Source organism: Calonectris borealis, chromosome 2, assembly GCF_964195595.1.
Source record: "Calonectris borealis chromosome 2, bCalBor7.hap1.2, whole genome shotgun sequence".
Classification (NCBI taxonomy): domain Eukaryota; kingdom Metazoa; phylum Chordata; class Aves; order Procellariiformes; family Procellariidae; genus Calonectris; species Calonectris borealis.
The window spans coordinates 105,278,988-105,303,940 of NC_134313.1; the positions used below are offsets into that span (position 1 = coordinate 105,278,988).

At 48.5% G+C, this 24,953-nt stretch overlaps 1 protein-coding gene across 3 annotated transcripts in view; it reads left to right on the plus strand.

The window, feature by feature from the left end:
* Window positions 1-988: 988 nt before the first annotated feature.
* Window positions 989-24,953, plus strand: part of NFATC1 (nuclear factor of activated T cells 1) — a 112,325-nt gene continuing 88,360 nt past the window's right edge. For all 3 annotated transcript variants that reach the window (XM_075142847.1, XM_075142848.1, XM_075142849.1), the window contains exons 1-3: window positions 989-1,133; window positions 6,158-7,256; window positions 16,444-16,603. In XM_075142847.1, the coding sequence (XP_074998948.1) occupies window positions 1,052-1,133; window positions 6,158-7,256; window positions 16,444-16,603 (1,341 nt within the window). In that variant the 5' untranslated portion in view covers window positions 989-1,051. The remainder of the gene's footprint in view (window positions 1,134-6,157; window positions 7,257-16,443; window positions 16,604-24,953) is intronic.

Sequence of the window (24,953 nt, forward strand, 5' to 3'; positions counted from 1 at the left end):
GCTTTAAAAAACTATTCCTTTTGAAATCCGGCCTGAAGCTCGGGGAGCTCAAGGGTCGGGGCGAGCCCAGCTGCCGCGGCGGGGACCTGCTTTGCCTGGCGGAGGCTTTCAAACGGGACGGTATAATCTGACAGAAGTGCATTTCTAATCAGAAAAAGAGTCCAATCTATTCTTGCATAATTGATTTTTCGTACCAGCGGGAAAGGCGGCAGGCGGGGGGAGTGCTAGTGCCTGCCCCGCCGTCTCGCCCTGTCACCGGGGCCCGTCGCAAGCGCCTCCCGTGCGCGGCCTCGGCCCAGGGCCTTTCCATCCCCGGTGCACGGAGGCAGCCGGTAACGTTACGAGTCCCGCTTTAATGCGCTTTTTATAGCAGTTGGCACTAGTGGGTGCTGCAACTAAGTAAAATAAATAATAAATGAAAGCGAAGCCTCCTGGCTCGCAGACGCGGCGCGGTGGGGACCCTCGGAGGAAGCCTTAGCAGCCCTCAGCGAAGAGGGGGACACGCCGGCTGGGCGGGCAGAGCCCCCCGAAGCCCCCCCGGCCGAGGGCGGAAAGCGCCGCTGTTGCCCCGCTCCGTTTGGCGGGAGCCCGGCACCTGCGTCGTTAGTTACCGCCGGGCGGGAACAGGTGAAGTCCCGCTGCCCGGCTACCCCCGGCCCCCCCATCCCGCCCCCGGGGAGCCGGCGAGCGCAGGCTGCGCTGCAGGGGCAGAGCCCCGGCGGGAGGGGTGCGGCGGGGGGCCGGGCACCGCCGTTGTTTGCATCGACCCGGAAACATCAACAGCGGGAGGGAGGGCGGATCAGAGGCGGCGGCGGCGGCAGCGAGGTAGGCCGCCCGTCGGGGCCGGGGTCACGTTACCGCCTGCAGCGGCCGCCGTCCTGCGCCTTGCCGGGGCTTGCGCGCAGCCCGCCGCCGCCGGGGAGGGGGGAGCTCGGCCCGGCCCGCCGGCAGCAGGTGTCCGGGCGCGACGGGGCGGGCCCGACGGGGGCTGCGCCGCTGCCGCCGCCTGGGTGCCGGAGCGTGGCGGGGGTCGCGGCGGGCGGCGGGAGCCATGACGGGCGTGGAGGCCGAGCAGGAGTTTGACTTCGATTTCCTCTTCGAGTTCAAGCACAGCGACGAGGGCGGCGGCGGAGGTGGGTCGCGGCAGGGGCACCTGCGGGGGTGCTGGCGGAGGGATGCTGCGGGGACCCCTTCCCTGCGAGCCCGGTTCGGGCGGGGGGGAAGGTTATCCCCCCCCGCGGGGAGCGCGGCCGGGGGCGGCGGGGCGGGGGAGCCGGCGGTCCCGCCCGGCGGGGTCGGCCCGGCCCCGGGCGGCGCTTGTCGCCTCCGCCGCGCCGGGAAGCGGCGAGCGGGGCCGCGGCGGCCGGGAGTGAAATGCTGCCCCGGCGCCCGGCGCTCTCCCTCTCGGTGCCCATGCAGCACCCGGGCGAGCCTGCAAGGGGAGAAGGCTCGGGAGGCAGCCGGTGCCTAATTTTTGAAACTTCGGTATTGTTTGAGCTCTTCAAACCCCCGCGGTGCCCGCTCGCACGGCTGCCCCCATCTGCCAGCAGCCTGTGGCCGCCGGCCCGGCCGTCCTCGCAGGCTGCCCGGCGCTGGCCGGGGGGCGACACCCTCGCACAGCCCTCACCGCCCCCAAAGCCCCCGGGGGGTGCAAGTGGGGCTCTGGGGCTTGCACATTACAGAGATGGGCCAGTTCACAAACCGCCTCTGCCCCCCTCCCCTTCCCCCCGTGAGCTGGAGCTAGTTAGGCTCAGGGTTTAGCTTGAAGGTCATCTGTAAATAAAAATAACGGGCCTGAATTTATCACGGGTCACACCGTTCCCAACTCTGGTGTCTCGGTCCGGCTGTCTTTTTTTATGACTTTTAACAATACTTGAGGTGGAAATGAGGCAAACAAGTCTGGAATTGACACAGAGGGAGAGAAAGTTGTCGTTTCCTGGTACGAGGTTGGCTGCTACAGCGTCGGTGATAGCTGGTCACCATAAAAAGCTCTCATACGAGTAGATGATTTAAGGCAGCCTCAGAGTCAGGCTGTCTCTGTGCCTGTGCTTCATCTTTTGCCTTTAAATTGAAGCAGGTTCCCAAATCCTTGCCTGCGTAGTGCAGCGTGCTAGGATGCAGGTGAAGGCGTAGTGCTCCCCTTCCGAATGTTCCCCACTTGCCCAGCTCTCCGGCACATTGTCAGTGTCCAAATAGTTGTTAGGAGCTTCTCAATTTTTAGAAAAATGCGGTTTTAAGAGTTTCACTCCAAGCTTTTCAGATGAGTGTCCTAGTAATTAGACATCTGGAAAGTGGAGGGGCCTAAGCAAATTAAGTGTGAAAGTCCTAGTGAGAAAAGTATCTAACAGCATTAGGCAATTTTGAAAGCATGAATTTAAACACAGACCTAGATGTGGCTTCATCTTTAGAAATGTAAAATAGCCCTCACCTTCTCTGAAGCCCCTCTGAGCTGCAGGTATTCAGCATTCCTATTTAAAGAATGTAAATAAAAACTGATGCTGCCCTGCCTTGCAGGAACAGCCCATTAATGACAGAAAGGAATAAAACCTTCGCTCTGTGAAATTAGCTAGAGAAAAAAAAATCTGAATTTTTTATGTTGTCACAAAGTGAAATGTAATATGCGATGTGCTCACAAATCAAGGGGTCCAATTTCTTGTCCTAGTTATATTTAACATAAGTGTGGATTTGTTGGAACAGAACTGTTGCAGACCTGCAGTGGTCTGTCTGATACTGGGGTTTGGCTCAAGATATTAAAATACAGTATTGAAACTGTCTTGGTAGTAAGTGCACTGCTCCTGGGGGCCTCCATGGATCACGGTCGTGACAGTGACTCCTTGTTAAAACGTTACCTTCCTTTCATCCCTATCAGCACTGTCAAAATACCCTACACAGCTGCATTATGTGATGCAGTTGTATGCCTTTGTAGCCACCTCCATCTCCCGTCCCTCAAGACTGGCATTTTATTTCTACATGTCTAATTCACCCTGGTGAGGAAAACGTCAGCATGTTACGAATGCTGACTATGTATGTGCATTTGATGAATTTTGTAAATGCGGAAGTTGTGGAGAAGATTGTGCTTTTTCAGAAATTGTAGCTGGTGGTTTTTAGCTCACAAACCAAGAACTCGGTGCTGTTCCTAGTTCTGGCTTTGGGGGTTTTATATTTGGTGGGCATGCTTTCTACGCGCTGCCTGAAACTTGGAAGGCTTTGGATCTTGCTTCTTTCAATTTTGAGTACTATTGTGTGAGAAGTTGTATGACGCGTTATTTTTCTTGGCCCTTTAAAAGTTGACTTTTTAAAAATACGCATAATAGTTCTAAAAGAGGCTATTCCTTGCTATGTGCATTAGGGGAACTTGTTGCTTGGAGCACTTGAGGCTGTCTTAATTTTTTTTTTTTTAAAAAAAACTGGATTCCAAAGGCTGGTGTGAGCCTTTATGTTGCCTGTTCAGCCTGGGCTGCAGATCTCCAGCAGATTTCAGTGTTTGTTTGAATTTCACTCTAGTCATACATTAGATTTTAAGAGAACTGCTGGGTTCACAGTACTTTTCACGCAGGTAATAATTATCCCTGCTATTTTGTTTGTTTACCTATTTACTTTTAATGAAAGATCTAAAGGCATGGATTCTGCAGTCAGCAGATGCTGCTGTTGCACCCTGTCTGCAAAGCCCACCTGGTGGGCGCAGAGCCGGGGCAGCCTGTGGAATCCGTGGCCCCTGCCCGGGGCGTCCGACTGTGCGGTGGGGACCGGCTGGAGGCGGCGCCTGGCTGTGCCATGTCGCCAGTGCCATCATCTACATACCGTGCCGAGGGGCTGTGGAAGGGCTCGCGGGGCGTACGTGGAAGAAGAGCCTAGCCAGTGTCCCGGCAGCAGTGCGGTGCCCGGGACGTTGCCTTCCTCTGGAGCTGGAGGAAGCAGTCAAGGGGTTGAGGCTGCTTTGAAGGCGCTGCCTGGACCCCTTCTCTGAGCCAGTTTCTGAAACGGAGAAGGTCTTACCACTCTTGTACCACTTTGGGTTTGTTTTCTCATGAAGAGCGAGAGGGAAGGGGTGGTGGTTGTGGTGGCTATGAGTGGTGCTGCCATGTAGCAGGGCAGCAACAAAAGGGGACTAATTTTGGAAGGAGGGGACTCTGATTCCCCAGGCAGATCTGTGCCTCGCTGTGACCACTGCAGTCGGATTATCCTTGTCACAGTAGCATCTCTTTCTCTGTAGTTCCTCTCTGCCTTGTTTGAATAGCGTGTGAAGCTGCAGCACGTTTTGAATAATCCAGTTTTATTTGTGGCACACTCCAGTGTAATTTAATGACCCTTCCTCAGTAAATGGCTGGTCTCTGAAGGCAGACCAGAGAGCGAGTTCAAAAGGTGGTGTTGCTCATCGTTTTTGACTGTTACCTGACATACATCAGCTGGAACATCGCAGAGTTGCTGTGAAATTGCAACAGCACATTAATTTTTCCTAAGTACCGTTTGCCTTGGAGTCGTTGCCAGCGAAAGGCGAGCACGGGATCGCCGGAGGATGACACCAGAGAGGGCTGAGCTGATAAACAAAAGAAAGAGAATAGCCGCTACGCTGGCGTTACCAGCTTGGAGGCTCGTTTGCATCTACAGTGCTCCCGGGGAGCAGGTCCTGTTGGGAATAACAGCTGCAGTAATTAGCAAAGCTTTTCCATATCTCCTTAGGGAAGGTGGGCAAGGGTGACCACCCAGGGAGCTTGCCTCCTGGGGGAGAGGGGGACAAGCTTCCATCATGGACCAGCTGTGGCCAGAGGAGATGCAGAGTTTCCCTCTGTCCTGCAGGAAAGTGCCGCTGGTGTAACAAACCTCAGGGAAGGCTGATGCACTGCAAGCACAGCTGGGGGCTGGCGCTGGAGCTGGAGCCGAGTGCCTTTCCAGCCTGCTGAGAGGAACCTGTAGAAAAGCATCACTCAAAGTTCAGCGGCTGTTGTCCCTGATAGAAAGGTTTTGCTGTCTTTTTACAGTACGGCAAGAGATACTGGCGTTAGGGATCCTGGCCCGTGTGTGCTGGTGATGCAGAGACTCCCTACTTCAGAAGGCACCGGGTCAGTGACTCCTGATCCCGTTGCCCTCAGTTGAGGGCTGTCTGTCTCCCTGTGCGCAGCCCACCAGTGTCTCCAGGTGGCAAAGGAGACCCACACGTGGCCCTGGGACAGGGGAGCAGAGCTGAAGGGGTCCCTTCATCAGGCCGACAGTGGGGTGAGGCAGGGACACTCTCCTGCGGGCTGGCTTTGGGATGCTGGTTCCCTGTAGCACAGCAGGGATGGAGGCGTGCAAAGGGCGGGCTGTTGCCCTTCGCTGGGTCAGGGAGCCCATCGGTGCAAGTCTGTGATGTCATCTGTCACCTTCCAGATTTTTCACACTGGCTGTTTAGCTCTGTTGTTGCTTTTATACACCCGGAGCTGTTAAATCCGTTGGCCAAGAGCACGCTGCTGGCAGCGCTCGACGTGGCGCGCGTAATAACTAGCAATTTCAATGGAATTTCAGCTGTCGCAGAGTAGTGAGACATCCATGTTTATCCTTCACCTGGCCTCTGCCAGTTGGGCTGGAGGATAAGTGGTCCCAGAAACCAGAGCAGGTCAATAGATCCGTCTTGTTCCAAAATCCTCGTTAACTGGAACCAGTTGGAAACTTGCTGTAATGGAAATTTCAGTTGTGTATAATTTTTTTAACAGAACGCAGTTGATCATGTTCTTCGCTTTAGTCTGCCTCCACTTTTGTTTTTTGTCCTGTGTTTTTTGTGTATTCCAACTTTTCGAGGAGGGAATCAGGCTCACTTACGTAAAAGCACATGTCTCTTGAGCAGCACTGCAGTCTCCGAATGCTGAAGCACCGTTGTTTGAAGACTCGATTTTTTGCTCTGAAGGTTTGCATGAGAAGAGTGTCCTCGAGACAAAATCAGTCCATGTACATCCCCCTCCCAAGATAGCTTGTCTTGTGCCGCTCAGTTAGTAACATTTCCAAGGATGCTAGTCTGCAGCTTCTCCCCTAGCGAGGCGTGCCTGTGGGCTGGGTTGTTAAGGAGTGCTGTGCTTTTGTGTGTTGTGCCCCGACCCTCCACTCCAGCTCGGTATGTTACTAAGTCAGTATATTTGTGCAGCACTTCATATCATTCTTTTTTGTTTGTTTGTTTGTTTTCCAGAACACTATAATTATACATCCTCAAACGTAAATGCTGGCTTGCCTCTAAATGTGGCACATTCCTCATTGTCAACTCCATGTCATGGCCTTCAGACATCAAATCCCGTCATTTCAGTTGTCCCATCAACAAACCATCCCTCTGGATACGGAGGACACATTGACAGCGGGGCCTCCGAGTATTACCTGCCGCCAAACATCAGGCCTAATGGAGCTCCGGCGCTGGAGAGCCCTAGAATTGAGATCACTTCTTACATGGGACTTCATCATAACAACAACCAGTTTTTCCACGATGAGGTTGAGGAGGCCATCCCAAACACCAAGCGGTCGCCTTCCACTGCCACTTTGAACTTACCGAACATTGAGGCGTACAGAGACCCGTCCTGCCTGAGTCCAGCAAGTAGCTTGTCTTCCAGGAGCTGCAACTCCGAAGCGTCTTCCTACGAGTCCAACTACTCGTATCCGTACACTTCACCCCAGACCTCTCCGTGGCAGTCCCCATGCGTCTCTCCGAAGACCACCGACACGGAGGAAGGCTACCAACGCAGCATGGTGGCCTGCACTTTGCTCAACTCTCCGAGGCACTCTCCGTCGACGTCTCCCAGGACGAGCATCACAGAGGAGAACTGGCTGGGGGCTCGCAACTCCAGGCCTCCGTCTCCCTGTAACAAGAGAAAGTACAACCTCAACGGCCGGCAGACCTCCTACTCCCCGCACCACTCCCCCACGCCTTCTCCGCAAAACTCGCCGCGGGTGAGTGTCACAGATGAGACGTGGCTGGGCAACACCAACCAGTACACCAGCTCCGCCATCGTCGCCGCCATCAACGCCCTCACCACCGACAGCACCATAGATATGAACGACGGGATTCCCATCAAGTCAAGGAAGACCGCCATCGACCACACCCCGTCCATGACTCTCAAAACTGAACCGGCTGGCGAGGATCACGGGACCATATCGCCAACTGCCGATTTGTCACCGGAAGACTTCTCCAGCTTTCAGCACATCAGGAAAGGAAACTTCTGCGAGCAGTACCTGTCCGTGCCACAGCATCCCTACCAGTGGGCCAAACCAAAGTCTCTGTCTCCAACATCCTACATGAGGTAAGGGACCCCGACTTAGAGGGCAATCCTGTTACTATCTTTATTACGTGCTTTTTTTCCCCTCCCTCCCCTTCCCGTCTCTGCTTCCCACCAAATCTGCCCATCCACTCATTCCACTTAGCCCTTTCCTGCGACACTGCTTCCGTCATTTGTGTGGGGCGACCACGAGTAAAGCTTTGAAGGGTTAAAATGTCTGTCCTAGGAGTCGTCCACGGGTGGGTTGTAATTAGTTATCAACTTCCCAGGGGACAAGCCCCAGCCTGGGCAGTCTGGAAATGAAGTATTCAGAAGCTCGTCAGGCAGCAGGACAATTTGGTACCATCAAACCTTTAACTTTACTTAAATATCTCCTCATGTCTTAATACGTTTTTGTTGTAGAACTAAGAGATGTTCCCATAATTGTGGCTGTTACAGGGCCTTTTACATTTACGCTTCATAGACAGTGAATACAAAGAGAATAGGAATACGGTTCTTTTGTGCATTATTTCTGCTTTTACTTTGCTTCATCTGAAAGCTTCTTACCAATCTTCTTTTCCTATCTGCGTTGGACAGTGATTTTCTTTTTTCCCCTTTCCCCACCATTTTTATGTTTAAAGAAGAAAACCTTATTTGTCAGATGATAATATACTGGTCACATTTATTTATCACAAGAGGACTCCAGGTAGGAGGCACCACAGAATAGCCAGAATTTGAGTTACATCCATTGCTTTCTCTTTCGGTCTCAGTTATGGTCTTTATTTTGAAGTCTTCTAAAGGCTGTATATACAGTGGCACGTGGTGCAGGAAAAGAGTTTGGCTTTCCAAAAGTTTGCAGGCTGATCCCAGTCCCTGGTTGTGATGGCCACCCCACTCCTCTTCTTCCCCAAGCACTTCTGGCTTCTTGCTTTTGACAGCAAAGCTGTCTTTCTCAAAATGAAAGATGTGGACACGCAGCTGAAATGTTTTATTTAGCGATACTTTCCCTGGTCTCATTTTTCTCCAGCCAGCACCTCTCTGCCACGTGCTGTCTCCCAAAACTGAGATTGAGTGGTCTGTGGCCCTTCGTGTTACAGCATGTAGTGCTGTGGTCCCCCTCCTCCTCCTCCTCCTCCTCCTCCTCCTCCTCCTCCTCCTCTCTGCATTGCCCAGGCTTCTTGCAGGACCCTGCCTCAGCTCAGCGCTGGGAAGTGCAGCAACCCCTTTGGGTCTGGCTGAGCCACCCAGAGGTACGCGCTCACTGCCTTTCGGAGCTGGGATAGCGACTTTTAACACCGGGCAAATCCTTCAGAGCCTTTCTGCGTACTTAAAAAAATCCTTTTATGTTCTCCCACTGAAGTGCCCAGTAGCCCGCGTTCAGCCGGCCATGGGCTTTTGCGTCGGGGGGCTGCCTTTTCCCGAAGACTTCAAGGGCAGTAATAGGACAGTTTGACCAAACAGGCTTTTATCTTTCCGTTGCAGCGAGCGGCCCGTAGGCCCTTTGCTGCAGTCCGTCAGGAGGCACCCGGCATGCCTGTGCGCTAACACAAACAAGAAAGGTGAAGCGTACAAAACGGAGCCCCACTACGTTGTGTATTTAACATTTTTTTCCACTGTTTTGGTCTTGTATAAAATATGTTTCCTGGTTTGCAATATGTTTCCATGTGATCTCATTAACTCGTGCTCTAGGGCAGTTGGAAGTTACTGTCGAAATGTGATTTTAAGTTATTTTACCAATCAGATAGACTGACCGTGCTTCCTTCCACCAAAAATACCTCTCGTTTTATGTATATGAAAGTGCTGGGCAACTGAACACGGACGTCAACAGGATCACAGCCTACGCAACAGAAACTATGTTATTTTAAATCTTTCCAAAAAAATTGGTTAAGAATTTGTCACAACAGAGCTGGATTTTTTTCCTGTTATGTTACACATCTGTTCTATTTCAAACGCAAGGGCTGGAGGGGTGGGTTCCAACAAACAACTCGGGCTCCAAAATCTACCCGGTCATAATGATTGCGAGATAACCAGATTTGATTACCTCCTCTGTCTCTTCCTGAATACGCGGTACAATTTTCATCAAAAGCCAGCGTGCCTTGGAAAATCACTGACGCCTTTCCCTCCCTCTCTTGCATTCCCATCTCTTTGGGGCAGGAGGGAGCAGGCTCAGGCAGACCGTCGGCCGGGTGCCGTCTCCTTTCCCGGGGTTTTACAGCGGGCATCAGTCTAAAAGGGAAACTGCTTTTTTGTATTGTTGCTAAAACTGATGTTGTTTTCATTTGTCATAATTAAAGCTCAATCTGCTTTAGGCTTTTCAAGTCCTGGCGCAAGGGAATAATAAGAGTATATAATAAGAGAGTAATAATGCCTGCCGTAACAGAAACACAGCCTTTCTGTGCCTCGTGCTTCTCTTGGTGGCTTAAGAGGACTGTGAGCTCGGAGGCTCGGCCCGGTCCCCGGGCTGTGGGCTCTTTGGAGCGGGTTTGGGCTCACGCATCCCCCTCAGGGGCTATGGACGGGCGACTCTGTTCCTGCAGGGGACTCGGCAGGCGGGTGCTGAGGATCACAAGATGGGGTGGGAGGGAAGAGCCTGACCCCGCAGCCGCGGCTGACGCTGCACGGGGTAACCCAGGTCTGCTGGGGATTTGTCTGCGGTGCTTGGGTTGCAGCCCAGGGCCTCATGCCAAATCTTTGGATGTAGAAAATATTTAGAGACCAAGCAGAGATTTTCAGGGGAAGCTTTGGAACAAACCTTGAGGTAGCGATGGGAATCGTACCTTTTCCAGACTAAAATGGGTTACCTAAATGCACCAATCTGCCTCAAAAACTACTGGAGGTAAATCATTACGTGGAGAGTCAGGAGGTGGTCTTTGTGAAATTCTGCTTTAGCTTTTAGCTCCAAGTTTCAAGTAGTTTAAAAAGAAGCACTCTACTAGGCAGTTATTGTATAAGCTGGTGATGCTCTGTGTTTCTCAAGCCCTTGCTGCCTCAGTTGTGTTCCTTCTGTGACATTTCTCCATCGCTCCTCAACGCTGTGTAACGCAGAATCTCTCATGGGCAAAAATGTCAAAGCCAAAATGGAAGTACAGGACTGGACTTCTGCCCTCGGGTATGGCGGCAGTGTTAGTGACTATTTCCAAAACTAAACTCCCATTTTTGTTTTTTACCCACTCATTAGCATGTCCCAAATCATCCTATATTACAAAAAAAAGTATAGGCACTTATGGAAGTGCCGGATTGCTGACTATCTTACCCATTTTTTATGACTTCCTCTTTAGCCGCTGTATTTGACTAAACACAACCTGAAATTTCCTGGAGACAGTTTCATACTCGTTGAAAAATAATGCATTGTAGTTATTTCAAGTGTCATCAGTTTAAATCCAAGAAGTGTGTTGGCCTGCAACACTTGAGTTTTCATTAAACGTTGTGTTTTTTCAGGGGAGGGAGTAGAGAAATGGTTGGGTTTGTTGGTTGGGCATATGGCATGTATGAGGTCTACCACACCAAAAGGAGTTTCCAGGAATAGACACCCAGTTCCAGGTGGCTTATAAAAGCTCCCTCTTGTACAGTTTATTTTTTTAAACCGTTAAAAGCCACATTTTCTTTAGCTGCAGTCTCTTTTTCAGCCTCAAAAATATACGTGTATGTTCTTGACCTCACAGACACGGGGTCATGTAGTTTTACATATGGAGGCTGTAGTTTGCACCCAGAGAACATATGGCTGGATACCTGTCTACCAGTTGCAAAAGCGCATTTGGTAAAAGCCAAAAGTCTGCATCAATGGGCTTGTTTATTTTTTGTATATTTTCTGGATTCCGCTTTTGTGACTGTGACGGTATTAAACTCAAGCATGCAAAAATCATTCATTGAGGCCCCAAACCATATGATTTCCTTAGAAATCGTGATTTTAGAATGTTGCATATTTTTTTCCTTCTTTCTTTTGATTTGTGGACCTTTCAGATGCTCTTGATGCTTTTTTTTTTTTTTTTTGAAAATAGATGTTTTGGTCCAGATCACGAGATAGAGGACAACCTTACTTGGGAGAAGTTGCGTTTCTCAAGAAATTGGGGTTTTCTGAAGGTGGAAAAGGGCACCAGCTATCTTAAGATGAGATAGTCACCGGTGCAGCACCACTGGATTTGCTGACCATGGCAAACTTGTGTGTTTATGGTGAGCGAGGGGAAGTTCCTCAGGCAAGCAAAGGCAGGGCTGTCTGGGCAAGACCCAGTGAGATGGGGACCTGGGGCTGTGTCGGTGACCATCTCCTGGGAGTCACTAGTGTTAACTGGAGGGCGGGGGGCGCGGACAGGGAAGAGCCCACAATGCCTCTAACCTTTTTCTCTCTCCTGCTGCATTCATGCTGGATGGGGATATTTAGATGCTTCAACAAGTTTGGTTTGCTACCACGTAGCGGTGGCTTTTGATTACGTTAGGTTGCTGTACCATAAGGCTGAAGACTGCTTGGAAGCCTGTCTCGGTAAATGGATTTTTTTTTGTTTGTTTGTTTGATTTAATCCTCCCCACGCTTTCTGCTGACTGTTTTTCAGTTAATTCAAATACCCTTGTGAGCATCTTATTAATGGCCTTCCTTCACCAGCTCGTTTTAGCACCGCGTGATTCTGCATTCAGAAGGAGCAGAGATGCGATGCCAGCCACTTGTTATCTCCATTCCTGCGGCAATAATTTCTTGTTCTTTCTCGAAGCCAACAAATGCAAAATTTCCCATGCAAATCGATCTCTGAATGTGAAATTTCGGGACGGTAGTGTTAAGTATTATCTGGGAGTATGACGACAACTCATGTTTTCAGACTTCAGCGTGAGGAATTCCAGTGCGCCGCATGCACTCCACAGAGGAGCTACTTGCTCCACATGCCAGCAAAATACAGCCAAGTCTGGGGTGGGACACAGCATCTATTTTAAGAGCTCGCAACTAGATTGCTCAATTGTCAGACGGGAAATTAAAAAAAAAAAAAGAGAGAGAAAAATCTGCCCACGTTAACTCATAGGTGAAGTATAAAGCAGGTACATTTTTCTGACCACAACCAAGTTGGTGGACACATAGGCATCATTGTTGTTTTCTTACTCTTCGAAAAAACACACAGGGATCTTTAACAGGCATCTGCTTTGATGTGAGACACGGGTAATAAATAATGAATTGTAACCATATTTGCATTTGGTGCACAGTTGGAGCAGGGGCAAGCTAGCAGCCTGGTAAAAGTTTCAGCAGCCCTGTGGTTTCTCTAGTTGATGTTTTTGTTTCTGAAGGAACACTCCCTGTTAGAAAAAATAAGTTCAGTGCAGGGCACCCAGTCTCAGCCACACTCCTCCTAAGTCCCTGGCTTTACTATAGGCGCTGAAGCACACTTACCGTCCTGCTCTTCCAGGCAGTGGCTTACGCTGCTGTCAGGCAGCTATCTGGGGTAGGTGACTCCATGCCATGGTACTTGGCCAACGAGCAGGGTTAGTCCTTGGGCAAGACCAGCAGCTGTTCTGACACCTTTTGCACAGCAGCCTAGTTAAGGACAAAAATGTTTGCAAATCTCTTTTTCAAGTGGCCTTGGGCATCTAGTAGCTTAGAGAGTGTAATGGTAATTTAATTCCCAAATGCATAGCAGTCATGTGAAAATGGGGCTTAAACACCTTCACAAAGTTTAGTAGAAGTTTTTGGCTCTGTTTCCTCCCTGTCTATACTCCAGTGTGCTGCTTAGTATCTTTCTTTTTTTTTTTTTTTTTTTTTTTTTGTAACTTGATAAATCTTTCTGCTAAAGGCAGAAGTCAGCCAGACTGGATAATCTGTTTTTGATTTAATCATATTGTGTATCTGGTGTATGCAAAATAAATCACTATTCATCTGTTTTGTAATCTGATTTATGTAGGACAGAGTTACACTGAGCGAGTTTTCTACAGCCTAACACCAGGTTTTGTGAACCCGCCTTGAAACGACCATCCCTCATTACAGCATTTAGGAGGACTACAGTTAGATTTATTATGGCGAGGAAAGGAATGGGACAGGTTTTCAGTTGGTGGAAAATTCGATCTGAGGGAAATACACCGATGTGTGTTTGATAGGAAGACTGCGTGAAGAACTTCTATTTCTCTTCCTGACCCCTGTGGAGGGGCTCTTCTCCCCTCCGCGTGATGCTGGCTAGATGAGATAGTGTGGGCCTTTTCAAATTGATGAGGTTTATTTGCAGCAACCAGATTTGATTTTACCACTACACCATTTGCTTGGTGACTTTTTCCTTTAACCACGTTTAGCCGCAGGAAATTAAGTGCATGACGAAGATAACCTAACATAGGAAATAGCTCTGACAGCCCCAGCCCATGACACTGTTAAATGCATCACTCTGCTTCCTTTATCAGGAAAACTGCCATTAATTGTCAATTTATAATTGGCAGGTGGTATTTTGGAATTTCAATGATAGATTGCAGGCAAACACCAAACTGTGTTTTTATTTTCAGGCTTTATTTGAGAACATGAATTTTACAACCTAATTATACTGACATTTTCAGGTGCTGATTTGAAGGGGGTTTTTGTGGGTTTTTTCTTTGTTTTTTAAAGAGATGTAATTAGTTACGGAACTATTACTTACTTCCATGTATCTTAAAAAAAATGCCTCTTCACTTGAAGGCTACATGATGCCGGTCAGAGTTGTCCTTTTTAATTAAGTGTTAAAAATTTCTAATCTGATAGATGTTGTGTCCTCAGAAAAAAAAAGATCCATCAAGTGAGAATTTACTTAAAACCAGAAACATCTGTTTAAAAATGTGTGCTGATCATCACCAGGAGAGACACAGCTGTTTTGCTCTGCTCTTTGTCATTTATCATTAGTCAAATACGGTTTATCCAGAATTTTTTTTTTTTTTTGAGAGTTTTTCAGACTAAAGTATGTGTACCTAATGTGCTAGGCAAAGAATAGTGGCTATATACAATACCCAATTGCCTGTAATTTTTTGCCATCTCTTCGCTCTTTGTATGAGTGTCTAGTAGCGGAAGAGCTTCTTCTCGCCCCCAAGGTGGGCCCTGGCCATTTTGGGGGAAAGGCTTGCTCAGGAGCTCAGAAGACCTAGCATCCTGCCTCTAGCCAAGGCTGGGGCTCCCGTGCTTGGGGGGCAGTAGCCAAATTCAGGATTTGTCCCTGGCATGGCCTTGCCTCTGCAGAGGGTGCCCTGCTGGCTCCTGCTGGATCCAGATGTTCATGGGCGCTGGGAGCCCTCACAGAGGCAACATCTTTCTTTTGGATGAGCTCCCATTTGGGCTGAGCTGGGAGCTGTATGGCTACTTTCTTCTCTCCCCTTCTGTTATTTTTGCGGATGCTCTGTGTCCTGAGGGCTGGAGAGCAGAGTAGCTGGAAGATTGGAGCCTGCGACTCGCCAGCAAGCCGTGCTGGAGTAGCAGGAGGTGTCCAGGGAGTGAGGGCGGTCCTGGTCCTCACCCAGGGCTGGGACTTAGTGGCTCCAGCTGACCCCTGTAGCGCATGTCTGTAGGCATTCAAATCACATGGCTCAAATCGGCAAATTTATAAGCAGTGAAGAAAGATAATGTAGAGAAACTTAGCACCACCTGAAGTCCCATCAGTGTACGTGCACATGTGCGCTAGCAGACAGAAGTTAGATGTGTCGGTGATAAAGGGCTGGATAAGCACTTTTAAAAAAAAAAAAAAAAAAAAAAGGCAAAGCAAAAGAAACCCCAGTGTGAGTGGTTAAAGTCTCTGGCCCGCAGTGGGAGACAGCAGGGATGCTTTCGGGGATGTGAAAGCTGTGATGCCTGCGGAGGCGAAAGCGTGCTGGGGTAGCGTGTGGGTCACGGGGACGGTAGAATGGAGTTATTCAATCTCTAGCTGAATATACGCTTGTAATACACGCATCCAGTGCAGAAGCTCTTTTGCATCCTTTCCCTCCCAGCCAGCTCATTTCGGCCGTGATTCACGCTGCTCAGACTGTCCTTGCACCAGGGCTATAGCAGCGAGGCGGGGAACTGGTAAATCCCGAGCGGCCAGCCTCCTTGCAGACCGGGGCGAGAGCTAATTAGCCCTTCAGCTTCCTCATCTGCACGCTGCGGCAGGACGAGCCCTCTCACCATGGCGGGTAGCCCCGGTCCGTGACGACAACAAAAGAGTCGAGGATTGTGATTTTCTGCTTGCTGGTCGTCCTCTCCAGGCTGATGGGAGAGATAATAAAGTTTGATGTAAGAGGACAGAGTAGTATGTTGCGGTTGTGCCTTTTAACAACCTGTAAAGGCTTTTGAAGGACATCTGGTGAGGAGAATTCACCAAAGGACAGAATATACGCTAGACATAAAATTAGTGTTTTCATCATGAAGCTTTTTGCTTCGATTTTAAGATCAATAAATTTGTCTCACGACTAACACTGTTGCAACAGTGCTTGTTTGTTTCTTTTTCTTTTTTTTTTACCCCAAAGCATCAACCTGGCATTTCTTACAGCCGAGCTCTCCTGACTATTTTCAAGTGTGGTTTTACACTGGAAGTGGATTTCTAAGAATGACGCTTCCCCACCATCGCGTGCTGTCAGGCCAGCTTGCTTGTGCGATGGTAATGAGTCCGTAATGTTTTGGTTAATTGCAGAGTCAATACAGGGCCAGAAGAGCGAGCTGGATTTTCTTCTGGCTTGCGCGTCATCATTAGTAGGATTTGTAAGCAAGTTCTGACTTCAGAGCTTGCTCCCTTGCAGTGCATGAACCAGAAAGAGACCGGCTTCGCTTTGAGCCTCTCTTGATGTGTTTTGTGTTGGGAAGGAAGCTGGGAAATGGCTTTTCTTCTTCTTTCTGCCCCCTGTAAACTGAGCAGATCTGGTGAAATCCGTTAGATTCATTATATGCAGAACTCCTCCAAAGCTGGTTTGGCATTCACTTCCACAGCAGAAATCCTCTTCCTTAAATTCCTCTGTGTCTTTCTGCCTACCTTTCTCCTTTTGGTTCAAGAATCAATATATTAAGATATTTGTAAGCTGTGTCTTAACGTTTTTCCATTTTGTTTGCAAACAGGATAGCATCTGGGCCATCAGATATGCTCGACCCATAAATCTTCATAAAATAACCATTACCTTCTAAATTACTTATGTCGTGGCATTATCCATATTGATGAAATTTTAAATGTAAGATGGTGAAGGATGAACTGCGAAACATGGTCTCTAAAGTAATAGTGCTGGATGCTTGTGGTTTGTGATAGTGTACTTGATGTTAATTTTTAATACGTTTTCCTTTCCATTATAGCCCATCCCTGCCTGCCCTTGATTGGCAGCTGCCATCTCACTCAGGACCTTATGAACTGCGTATTGAAGTGCAGCCGAAATCCCACCACCGAGCTCATTACGAGACGGAAGGCAGTCGAGGGGCTGTGAAGGCATCTGCAGGGGGCCACCCTATTGTGCAGGTACCAAAACACGTAACGAGCAGCAGAGGTCGTTTATCTCGGTGCTCTGTGGTGAGCACTCTTTCTTCTCCAAAACCGAAAAGTGACAGGAGATTTTTCCTGTCCTCAAAGATTACTGCGCGTGAGCGTGCCTTAGAATGTATTTTAAACTGGATGGACCAAACCTTTATTAAAAACAGGGCGAGAGCATCCACTTGCTCTTAGCAACGTGAATACGGCATGAGCGGATTGCTGCTCTGTCGGTGCACGACTTAGCAAGTGTTCAGCTGGCAAGCGGTGGCCGTGGACCGATCTGTGCAGTCAGATTCCAGACATGCAGTTTATACTCAAATCAGCTGGGGACGTGCCTCAGTACTCTTAGTCCTTAACTTGTGGTTGGATTAATCAGAGCTGTGAACACATGTCGGAGGGCAGAGCCGTAGCAGTAATGTGGAAGTATGTCGCTGGTTTGGTTGCAGTGAATGCTGAGCAAAGCGAGGCTTTTTGAGTTTCTTCTGTTTAGTTCCTTAAGCCCTTCCAGCCACTCCGGAAAACATCTGAGGTCTGAATCTAGTTTCATGAATTCTACTGAACTCTTCAGTTACTGTATATAAAGCATTTAATTTAATAACGCTGTAAACTGACCCTTAATTCATTTATATGACTAGTCTCATTGATTTTTAAAGGACTTTTCTTAGGAGTGGGAAGAACAAGATTTAGTTGTTTAAAACAAAAAAAGAGAAAGTAGCGGGAGGGAGCCAACTGTGCCTGTCCCTCCTCAGCTGCTTCTTTCTCACCCAGAAGTTAAACTCTCAGTGCCTTCTGTCGGAGTTGTGACCCCCTGTGCAGTGGAGCCCAGGTTTTATCACTGCCCGGACGCCGTGGGACCCACGGGTGTCAGGGCACTGTCTGTGGGAGGGAGGCAGGCGCTGCCGCCGTGCTCGCGCTGCTTGGGTTTATGCCACATCTCTTCCTGTGGGAGCAGCGGCTTGTCGAAAGACCGGATGGCTCAAGATGATGCACAGACCACACATGCGGGGCTCGTGTGCGTTTGTTTATTTGCTGTAAAACCCTGTTAGCAAACACGTCATTCGAAGGAACGATGCGAGTTTGAGGTGACATTGGGCAGGGAATGCCACTACAGAATTTGTGTGCTGCTGCGGCAGCTGAAGAAGGAAAGTGAGGGGAGTTGTCAGCCGCAAACACGGTTCGCTCTTTACATCTGCCAAAACTCCTCAGTGACGTGGGATTATGGAAGTGATCTGCTGAAAGATGAAAGGTTTTAGCAGAACATTTGTGAACGGTATGAAAGAGGGGTTTGTGGCAGACACGCTTCATGACAATTAATACCTACTCTGTTTGCGGCTTGATGCAAGGAAATGTAAATGGGGAGGCATCAATTCGCAGCAGCCAGCCTGGCGTTTAAAGTTTCCTACGTGCTTTTTGGAAAGACTGAATGTGATGCCAACATTTAATTGGACTAAATGCGTCCAGACACTTCCCCTCTCATCCCCTGTCCCGGTCGGGAGTGAGCACGCTACTTCCAAACAAAAACAAGTGTCAGAAAAGAGGAGAGGAGAGGAAACTGCGGAAGGGCATGAAGGGAGAGGGGAGGAAGCAGCCAGCCCTAGCCCTGTCAATTGGCTCTACCGGTTTAATAAAGATTAATGTATTTTTCAGTCCTTTTATTACAACCTGAATATCCTTTTCTCCAAAAAGAACAGAAACATAAAGAGGGCCAGAAAAAGCTTCTCCGTGCTGACACTGCCATCCCAGCCAGTGTTACCTGTTTGAGGAAGTACTTAAAAGCTTCTGACTTAGACCAGAATTGGATGGATGGATGAAAAGTACTTCCGAAAAAGAAGGAAAATACTTATCAATATTTTTAATAAGGGGAATAGTAAGTACTTATAAATAAAGAACTACTTTAAAAACAAAAGTACTTATAAATAAAAGAAAGGAGGAGGAGGAAATCTAGGGAGTAACTTCTGATAAATCGGTGACTGACAAAAGCTCTAAAATGCATTTCTCAATCAACGTATTTCCAGATGTTGCAGGTGTTTGGGTTGGGTTTGATTCAGTCCACTATGTTATACAGAAAGGAGCCCAAGCTTCGAAGTTCACACCGACGTATAAGCTCAAACAGTATCTGAGCGTCTTCAGGTGAGAGATTTTGGATCAAGCTTTTCCCTCTAATATTTCCCAGTGTTTTTAATTGTGTTGACTCAGGGAAACCCCTCATAAAACTGATCTGACCTCTTGCACTACCCTTTTGCATTATTTTTTTTCCCCATGTGGGCAGTCAGGTCTTTCTTATGCCACTACTTTGGGGGAGTTTGCTTAAATTCTGCTTTTGTTAAAGCTCTTCCCCTTTACCTTTGACAAGAGGAGGATGCGGAAGAGGTCTCTTCCTCCCTTCTCCGTTTCAAACCCCCTCTCGCTAGCATCCTGCTTCCCAGACCAGGAGATTTTCTCACACTAATACCTCCACATACCTGTGGGGCAAGCATCCGCTACTCATGGCACGGTTCCCCAGCAAAATTGCCAGGAGGTTGCTTTCTCTGCACCCGGAGCGTGTTTATCTTTTTTTCCAGGCAACGTTAGCTTCCTTGCTGCTGCTCCATCTCTTCTTGTAGGAGGTGGAAGGGTCCGAGAATCAAAGGTTTCCAAGGCAAGCGTGCTGGATGAGGAGAGCGGTGGTGTAGGAGGCTGGGAGTCTCTTGTGGGTGTGACATGAAGTCCAGGGTTGGAGACCAATTTTTTCCTTGGCTCTAGTGGCTCCTCCAGGCTGTTGACTGTTCTCTGGAGCTGGAGAGGGCCGCATGTAAAGCTGACGAGCTTTGCGCTGGGACCCAGCAGCGTGCTCAACGCCCGCCGGCGTATGAGATTACTCTCCTCTCCCAAACCTGAGCCCGGGAAAGGGCAGGCAGTGCTGAGCGTGGCAGGCTGCCGCGGGGGTTTACGCTGACCCACGGAAGGGGCAAGCCTGGCGGGTGCTGGCAGCTGCCCGTGGCAGCAGAGTCTTGCCCCAACCTGGTGCTGGAAGGCGCCACTGGCTCCTTATCACCTCTCCATCATCTGCGTGGGGCTTGCTCACTGGAGACTCCTGCGGCTGTCTCCCAGGCGTATTTCATGCCAGCAGGATTTCCTGCTGTGGGATGGCTGCACCCTCCCTTCTGCACTTAGGAACAGTACAGTTTTGAGCGCTTCAAGTTGCTTGTGAGGGCTAATGAGCCCAGTAACGCAATATTCTTCTCTCTCACATTTTGCCTTCGCCTGTTTGGGTGTTTGGCTGCCGTGGCAGCCCCAAGCTATTGCTGTTCTCGATTGCTAAAAGTTTTGAGAATGGGATGAGCCGGCGCACCTAGCGAGCTAAAAATGCTGCAGAAGATTGGCAAGCGAGTGGTGCCGGGGAGTGGTGCTGGTGAGCTCACGGCTGGCACTGGCTCTTACCCCTTGGCTCGAGGAAGTATTTTGTGAGTTGTCGTTGCCTTCGGTGATTTCAGACCAGGGTGCTCCCCTCTCTGAGTCAGAACGGGGCCGGTGCCCCAGCTGGCGTCGGGCGTTATGAAGCTGCACGCCGTGCCAGGTGAGGGTGAAACCTGGGACCACTTTGGGGAGCAAAATCACATCCTGCTGGCACTTCTGCATTTGCAGGAGTTCATGACTAGAGTGAGGATTTCTCTGAATGGAGCAAGATGACATGAATGGGGATTTCAGGAAACCCACAGAGTTAGATAGCTACAGCCATATTTTAAGCAAGGTGAATTTAATTCAAGGGGTTTACGTCCAGAACATCTTAAAAACGTCCTCCATTTGGACCTATCTCCCATTCTTCTTAAAAGTGGTGGTGAGGAGTTGCACAAGATGGGGGTTACATTCCAGCCAGCGATGGCTCTGTTTCAGCTGCAGGTAAGTAATCTGGCAGATAAAAGTTTGGGATCCCCACGGAGGGATGGCACCAGATTATAAATATATGGTCTATAGATATTCTAATTAATAACTCACCTTTGGAGTAAGTCAAGCACTTTGGCTGCCTGAGATGGAATTTTTACAAGCAGGGCGCGGTGTATCTCTGAGATAAAATCCAAATACTCAAGAATGTTTAATTAAAGGGAATGATTTACTCCCATAGAAGACTGGACTAAAGGGTGAAAGAAAATGCTCAAATGCACAGAATAGTCTAGTAAGCACTTTCAAAAGTCATGATTATTATTCAGTTTTTTGACGCAAAATATGCCAAGAATTTTCTTCACGATCACTCTTGACGTGAGGTAGATAAATCAGTTAGAAAAAGGGAAGAAAAGGAGTTGTAGGGTTTTTCCTTTTTTATCTAGGTAACCGGTACTAGCCAGAATTTGTTTTCCTCTTGGGAAAATAAGTTAATATTGAAGATACAGTGAATGCTGCCTTGCCTTTCACTGTATCGCTCTGCAGTGAGACGGTAGAGGTTGTGTATGGCTTGTGTGCTCCAATACAGAATTTGATCAGAGCCTGTGAACAGGTGAATGGTCTGAACTCCCTCATTTTACAGGCAAAACACAATGTTTTGTCTGCTGGTTTACATAGTCAACATGTTGTCTGTGCCAGGAGACTTGCTCACAAGAGTTGGCTTGTGTCGTTTCTCAATGAGATCTCAAGTAGGCACTTTGGGTCTGATTTTCAAAGGCCTTGAGGCGTATGTTGGGATTTTTAAATCCCCTTTTGACGAACAAGTGTCAAACTCTTCTCTAAAGCAATTGTTGTCTCAGTATTTTTGTACATCTCCACATCACCATAATTAGGCACCAACATGCCCCTGAGCTATTTGTGCACCCCGGTAACACGTGGAGCGTGTTACCATTTGCTTCCCATGGATCAGTTGGTTTTGTTGCTTTCGGATAACGAGCTCAAGTACTCCAGGTCCAGGTGCTGGCCACCGCAGGTATCTATCAGAGTCCTTTCATCTTCCCAAAAGCTATGAATACCTTTTGCAAACCCCTCAGGGAGTAGAAAGCCTTGTTGATCAAACTCTTGTAACTTCAGGGGGCAGCAGTCAGTCCAGCGAGCTGCAGATGCATTCAGGTTGGGGCTTTATGTTTTAACATCACAGTCTTATATAGCACTTCTCATGCACCCAGCTTCACAAATAGTTAACATCGTGAGGCAATAGGGTTGTGCAGTTACACAGAAGGCAAGATGGGAAGAAGAGAGAAATGAAGAGCTAAAGGAAAAGACTGAAAAGAGGCGTTCACCATTGATGACAGGAAGGAGATGAAGGGATAAAGAAGCCGAGAGGAAGGCTTTTCCAGACAGAGCGGGGCAAGTCCTTCGCAGCGATGCTCAGATGCTGTACAGCAAGAGTGAGCCCGTGGTTAATTTCTAAGTACATAGCGTGGGACTTCTCATATACCTGCAGTGTGTGCGTAAGTGCTTTTCTTGGTAGGGGTCCCCCAGTCTGCGAGTTTGTTTTAAACAACAGGGCTGCCACCATTGCTGGGTGAGTCCATGGAATTGGAAGGAAAACAGTCCCTGGTGGGTCCAGCTCATAGCCATCTGACACCTGACCAAGAGGAGTGGATGTGGAAAAAATCGTGTTTGCCACTTTCCCCTTCCCTCTCTGGGTCTGTCAGAGCAGAAAAGAGGGCATATTCTCATTAGTAAGCAGTGATTCAACTTGTCATGCCACAGCGGACTTCCTCTCTGTGCTGCTCTTAACTTCTTTTTAGAAGACAGCGTCACCCTTTTATCCAGATGGAAATATAATCCTTCCTTATGGTGAGGATATAAAGATATTGGCAAGCACCTGTTGGCCAGGTTGCAATTAATAGCACAAAGCCATGCAACCATACAACAAACCAGACAGGGAGCCTACATTTTATAGCCTTGTTTTAGACAGCCGGTACTTCTTAAGAATAAATCTAAGCTGAATGGCTTTCTCACTTCTTGCATCTGTATAGTTAAAGCTAACCTCAAACTAGAAGACAGATAATCAAAACTGAAAAGTAGAATGATTTGGCAGATGTTTTAAGGCTGCTATTGCTTCTATAAATCCAACAAATGGAAGAAAGCCCACTGAGAGCTTTTTATCACGGTTTTTCATCGTTAGAAGATCGTATTTTGGGAAGGGGGGAGTTTCTCTTTTTTGGTATTTCACATGAAGTTGGTCCCACAGGGTAGCTCCACAAGCACAGCCGTATAGGTAGCTTATGGCCTCCCTGAGAAAAGCCAAGTCCAGAAGGGAGCCGTTCTGGAAAGCGTGCTGCTGTCAGCCAGTGAAGATTTCACGACCCTGAAAATGCAACTTCAGCTCTGATTTATGAGCAGTCCTGGGGACAGGCCTCTGCTGTTTGGCGCAACAGCCCTTTCCAAATGAAAAACGAAATTTGCACCAGCCAGCGCTTGGGGGATGCACTCTGCTCTCCTTTAAAAACGACGCCTCGCCCCCGCTCGGCCTGACGGACGCTGCCGTACATATCCCAGCTGTTAGGACACCGAGGTATTCAATCTGGCTTTCCAGCCGGAAGGATTTAGCCCAACATCCTAGGTTTGCCTTCAGTTTGGACTCGCTGGCTGCTGGAAAAGCAGAAGTTAGTGGTGGCCTTGAGGGAGGAGGGGATGGAAAGCGTTCCCACTCCTCCGCCGTTGCTGTCTCCATTCCCTCGGGAAAGGGGATGATGATACCAGCTCCCGGCTTTCCTCTTCCTTGGCCTCTCCCGGTTTCCTTTCTGCCTCGTCCTTTGCGACAAGGGAGTTGGTGGCATTGCTCTTGCTGTGTGGGGTATCTTCTAGCTGTCCTCAGGTGGTGGTCGATAAGGCGAAGACCTTCTAGGTTAGACCTAGGAAGGAAGCAGAGGAGTCATCTTTATCTCCACCACTGCTCACAGAGCCATCCTTTCTGCTTCCCTTGTCGGGCTGGTTTTGGTGACCAGCAGCACACGCACCTTGAGTGTCTAGAAACAATATGATGGACATCTCCGCAAGACCACGAAAGACGGAACATAAATGTAGTAGTCTGTCTTCTCTTATTCCTCATTTACTTTGTCCTCAGGTCTCATGCTGCGTGCTTTCACTCAGTGAATTGTTTGCAGTGTGGACAGAGTTTTTCTGCACACTGTCTGAAAGGGCGATTCATCATCATTTTGGAAGCATACCTCAAAAACGTGTATCACTGCTCTCCGGGGAGGAATTGGGACTCATCCTTGACTGTTTGAGTGCTATGCTTTTTTTGTCCTTTCCATCCCTTTTGCCCCCTGCTTAATATTGCATCACTCCTGCTAAAAGTTGCAGACGCCATGTCTCTTGCTGTCTCTGAATTTTCTTTCTAGAAGTTGCCATTCCCCTTTCTCACAAGCGGTCAGGTCCCAAGCAAGATAAGAAAAATCCCCCTTGCCTTGCTTTTTCTGCATAACTAAATAAAGTGCAAGTGTGTCTGTGGGCCTGGGGAGTATCTGTCAGTGGGTGGTGTTCAATGAAGATGGAAACAGAAAAATTAATATAATCAGCAATTGAAATAGGTGATTTCTTTGCAGTGGTGTGCTAGGAAAATACCTGCACAAGCCGCAGCAGCCCGGCAAAGGCGTTTGTGGTACTGCTAATGAGGCTGCTGCAAATGTGCTTACGGAGCTAAATGTTCCCAGTTCCTTCCTTTGTACTCTTTGTCAAGATGTGCTAGAGCTCAGGAGCCCGTAGTGTGATCTGTTCTCTCTTGTATTTCTTTTTAAAAAAAGTATTAGAAAGAAATTGTTCAGCTTAAGTGATACAAGAAGAGAAAAACAACAGCCAGTGAGATTCCTGAGGGTTTTGGCACATTTGAACGCTTGAAAAATGGACCTAATGTAAAAACAAAAATTGGCGATTGCTTAATTCATGCTCTAATAGATCTTTGTCTTTTGGGAACATTATTCGAATGCCTGAGCTATTCATGTTAAAAAATGGCCCCTGCATCTGCATAGTGATTGCTCTCACAAGGACAATTGGTGGTGGTGGGTTTTTCCCCCGGCAAATTCGTGATAGAAGCACTCTTCCACTGAAAATGCATGCATTGGGGGGAACACCTAGAAGTGATGAGCGTCACAGAATGAGAAGGCTGCAGTTCTGCAGACCTCTCTGAGCTTCAGCAGCTCTTCTTCTGCCCTCCCAGTGTCTGAGACGGAGCTGCAGATGCTTCTGGTTAGCCAAAAGAGGCTACCAGTAGTGCTACAAATGGGCACCCACTTTTCTAAGGAAAAATACAACATGAGTAGACCTTTTGCGTGCCTCAAATTACCAGACCTCGGTTACAAAAGGAAAAAAAACCCAAACCAAAGCACATTCAAAGCAGTATTGGGGCACTTCTGAAGTCAGTCAGCTTAGCCTGCTTAATTCAAGCACATGCTTAGGAGTTTGCTGA